Below are 4,400 nucleotides of genomic sequence, written 5' to 3'. Positions count from 1 at the left end.
CTCGCAAATTGTTCAGGAAATTTATAAACCATATGGCCTCCAAACGTTTGTCGGCTGTGGACTGAGGGAGCCGTGTGTGTGCGCAGCGGGAGCTCTTTGTGCGGCGGGTGTGTGTGTGTCAGTGCCTCTCTCTACCCATTCAGCCTCTCCCGCACCCACGTTCCGCTAATATTCCTTAATTCACATATTCTCAAAGAGCCCTGTTCTCTCTCTGTCGCTGGCTGAAAATGGACCCAAAACTCTTGTTTTTTGCCATTTTTTTATAGCCTTCTCTCTCCCTCTCTCTTAAAAAACACCAGATTTTTAGTTCACACATAAATTTGTTTATGTGGCCACGCCGTTTCCCCTGTCTATCTACCCGCTCTCTCTCCATTCCTGCCCACTTTCTCTCGTTTATATATAATTTTGATTTGTACTATTTATAAAAAAACTTTTACTTTAACACTGTATGTGTGTGAGAGAAACGACTGGAAAAGCGAATGGGAGAAACAAGGCGCAAAAATACTCCCACAACTTCCACTCCACACAGAAAATATTTTCATTTCTTTACTTTCACTTTCTCCCTCTCTTTGCTCAACCACCTGCTAATATTCCCCCTCTTTATTCCCGAATGCGTGAAGTTTATAAATGTGGCGAGAGAGAAAGAGAGCAAACCGGGGCTGGGACTCGAAACACACATCCCCCTATATATATATATATTAAATGGACTAATTATTAACATGTGAAATGTACAGCAAAGAGGATACCCGCATGGCACACGCCCGAGTGTGTAACGGGCCAGAAACACTATTGTAAAAATACAATTTCCCGTTTATACTGCATCAAGTTCGATTTTTTTCGTTTGCATTTTAATATAGAGACAACACACTCCGTGTGAAAGGCGTGAGGAAGGAGGGGGCTGGAGGGCACTATTGGGATGTAAATAGTTTTATTGTGAGACAGGGACATGTTTACTGCACCACAAAAGCCCTGTACGCGTGTGGAAGTAAATTAAGAGAGATGTGTAAAGAGTCTTTCTCTCTCTATCTCTCTGTACATTCACTCACACGCGTGCATTGTTGCTCCCTGTAAGTCTCTTCTTTTCGTTAGAATTTTAAGTTAATAAAGTAAAATAAATTCAAATTATAAAGTATAATTATAAGCGAAAATTATAAGATATAAATTAGAATTATAAACGAGAATTGTCAACCATCATTTGAGTTTTCGAATTAAGATTAACATATCGTTGCCTCCAATTCTACTAAATACAAAATTGTAATATATTTATAAATGTTATATAAATATTATATATATATAATAAAAATCTATCTCCCTTCACGCCTTTTCTGCTCCACATTCACCTGAAAATATCCGCGTTTCACTCGCCAGCGGTCGGTAACGGAGCTGGAAAGAAGTGACAACAGAATAAACCACATGAAAACAATCGCAAAAATAGGTTTAATCGATATTCCAGTGAGGCAGTTAATAGCGCCGTGTAAACACCGGCTGGAGTTTGCAATGGGGGCATTTTAAACCAAAACAGGTAAATATATATATACTGTATTTCAAAAACTTGCAATAAGCACAATAATTTAAATAAAAAGAAAGGAAATAAGCGTTTTGAGCTCATGCATTATCAAAAGCAGGTCTCCCATTCTCTCTAAGTGTGAGGGAGAGCTCAGAGAGGTCAGAGTATAAAACCAATGTGCAGGGGGAACGGAAAATCCTGCGACCCCAACCCAGGACTGATAAGCAATTCAAAACCAAACCAAAACAGGCTCCACACCCCCCCCCCCCAAACTGCCCTGTGTTTGTCAGACCAGGAGCTGGGTTCAGTGCCGAGCTGGGCCGGGGCGCCATGCCCTGACTCCCGGGCCGGGTACACAGGTAGGACAGACAGACAGAGGTGTCAGGGCACTACACACTGCTTATTGCTTCCCATGGTTTGGAAACTCCGCGCCGGGAACGGGAGGGTGAGGGTCCGGCCTAACGGGGCATTAACAGGGCCTGTCTCCGTGCATGCGGTCACTACACAGGTGCTGGGTGTGGTGTAAGTGTTGGGGTGCGGTGAGGGGTTGGGTAGGGATGGGGTAAGGGTGGTGATGGGGTAAAGTGTGTGTAAAAGTTACCAGCAAACTCTGGAGCTTTCTCTTCAGTAATAAAAAAATCTCTGTGATTCTCTTTATCTAAAAACAAGTAAGAGTTGGGAAGAGAGGAGAGAGAAGAGAGAGAGAGGTCAGTCATCCACATCTATCTCCTCTTCATCATCTTCCTCCTCCTCTGCTGAGGACTGCTGGTGGCTATGAGGCCGGGCCGGTGAGGGGGCGGCGGGCAGGGGAGGCGAACCCAAAGCCGGGGACTTGGAGTCGGCCTCAGACACACACTGTTCAAGATCCTCAGACAGTTGAGCGATTTTATCCAACTGAGTGGGCTCCAATTTACGCGCCGACTCCACGTCTGCCTTCATCTCCTCCAGGTCTCGTTTGAGCTTGGCTCTGCGGTTCTGAAACCAGGTGATGACCTGGGCGTTCGTCAGGCCCAGTTGTTGGGCTATCTGGTCACGATCGGCTGGAGACAGGTATTTCTGGTACAGGAATCGCTTCTCCAACTCGTAGATCTGGTGGTTGGTGAAAGCGGTCCTGGATTTCCTTCTTTTCTTGGGAGTCTGTCGCTGGCCGAAGATAGTCAAGCCGTCTCTGCCTGTCAAAAGAGAGCCTTTTTACAGCAACACAAAAAGACAAGAGTTTCAAGGTCATTTTATTCACATTTAAGAAAAAAATATTATAGATAATAATAATCCTTGCATTTGATATATACAGCGCCTTATCACGTCTTCGAGACGTCTCAGAACACTTCACAGGATATATCGTAAAGTGAATTGACTAGATATTTTGTGGGTGAAATGTATATTATACTGTATATATACACACATATACATACATCTTATATATAAAAAACAAGAGATGTCGGGCACGGTATATGACACTAACTCAGCAGCTCTCTGATCGGTCCTTATGGGTTTAGAAGGGAAATTAATGGAGTTTGTGATTGTTAATGACTCGGGAGAGCTCCTTTTACACTAACACCTTCATTCAATTACAACCAGCGAATATTTCTGTATTCTGGTCATATCCTTAACTAACGCAAATTAAAATATACACACAAGCCCGCGGGGGATAAACCGGGGCTATTGCTAACGCCAATAGTTAGCGCTTTCATTTACATTTTTTTCTAAAAAGAATTCTGGGTTTTACATTGTCTGATGTTACAGAACTATTAACGTGTGGACTTACATATCCAGACTTTACTGTTAGCAACGGACAGAAACGGAATGTTTATGTGAGCATCTCTCTCCATCTCTCTCCTCTCCCTGAAATGTAACCGGTACCTATACAATCCCGTTACAGCAATCTTACAATCATTAGACACAAATAAATCAAAGCTTAAATTTACTCAAAATCTCCAATTTGACGAAACCTCGTTCCAGTCTAAAATATAGAGTGATAAACATTGATATTTTACTTTCATTTTATCCCCAAACTTTTTTCTTTGAGTGTATGCATGTGTGTGAATGAATATATATGTATGTGTGTATATGTGTGTGATCGTGTATATGTGTGTGTGTGTAAGTAGGTGTGTATGCACATATCTATGCGTGTGTAAGTATGTATGAATATGTATATACATGTGTGTGTGTATGTATACGTGTGTGAGTGGGGAGATTTCCCCAGGTTTCCTTGCTGGTTCCTGGCCGAGTGTCGGGGTGACTCGGGCCGCCGAGTTCAAGCTGATGTAAGCGACTGTACGAAGCTCACCTTCTGCCGCCTGAAGAACGCTCACTTCCAGCCCCTTAAAAGTTTTGCTGGCCAGCTCCTCCAGGGCACACAGGGGCGAGGGGTGGGCGAGCAGGGCGGGCCGGCTGGCGAGGGGCAGCCCGGGGGCTGGGTGCTTGTCAGGCTGGGGCAGGAGGTGGCTCGCCCCGCACACAGAGTAAGTGCGCCGCACGGCCGGTTTGCTGAGGATGTCCTCTATACTGAAGGGTGTGAGCGGCTTGTTGGCGTTCGCGGGGGGCGGAAGATGGTCCAGGGCACTTCTCCTTCTCTCCTCCACAGAGGAATGCAAGCCGGCTGATGAGGAGGTCTTGGCGTCGTCTTTGGAAGCCATGGTGGGCAGTGGGAGTGAGTGAGGGTCCCACGAATAATAGCACCGATTTTTTTTTTGGGGGGGGGGGGAAGAAAGAGAAAAAATACACACAGGAAAAAAGTCCCAAAGTTCAGTCCAACTGCAACTGCAGCGCCGAAATGCCCTCTTGCGAGCGGCGCCCAGAATGGGGAAGGCAACACCGGGAGCGAATGGTGTAGTCAAACCGCTAATAAATACTTAATCCTGCTGGGAGCCAGCCGCTAACCCACTTTCTATCC

The 4,400-nt window shown here is 45.0% G+C and overlaps 1 protein-coding gene across 1 annotated transcript; it reads right to left on the bottom strand.

The window, feature by feature from the left end:
- Window positions 1-2,215: 2,215 nt before the first annotated feature.
- Window positions 2,216-4,143, bottom strand: lbx1a (ladybird homeobox 1a). Its single transcript, XM_007905688.2, has 2 exons — window positions 3,795-4,143; window positions 2,216-2,679 (listed from the first exon to the last, which is right to left on the bottom strand). Exons 1-2 carry the CDS (start codon window positions 4,141-4,143, stop codon window positions 2,216-2,218), a joined length of 813 nt encoding a protein of 270 aa, XP_007903879.1.
- Window positions 4,144-4,400: the final 257 nt, after the last annotated feature.

Source organism: Callorhinchus milii, unplaced genomic scaffold (genome assembly GCF_018977255.1).
Source record: "Callorhinchus milii isolate IMCB2004 unplaced genomic scaffold, IMCB_Cmil_1.0 Scaffold7, whole genome shotgun sequence".
Taxonomy (NCBI): domain Eukaryota; kingdom Metazoa; phylum Chordata; class Chondrichthyes; order Chimaeriformes; family Callorhinchidae; genus Callorhinchus; species Callorhinchus milii.
Note: the sequence above shows the minus strand (reverse complement) of the source record. Positions and strands in the feature narration are given on the sequence as shown.

Bases quoted from the DNA above. Each gene is read 5' to 3' on its own strand.
- lbx1a (XM_007905688.2), bottom strand. From the start codon at position 4,143: ATGGCTTCCAAAGACGACGCCAAGACCTCCTCATCAGCCGGCTTGCAT. The intron at 2,680-3,794 runs GTGAGCTTCGTA...CTCTTTTGACAG, and splicing joins CGTTCTTCAGGCGGCAGAAG to GCAGAGACGGCTTGACTATC.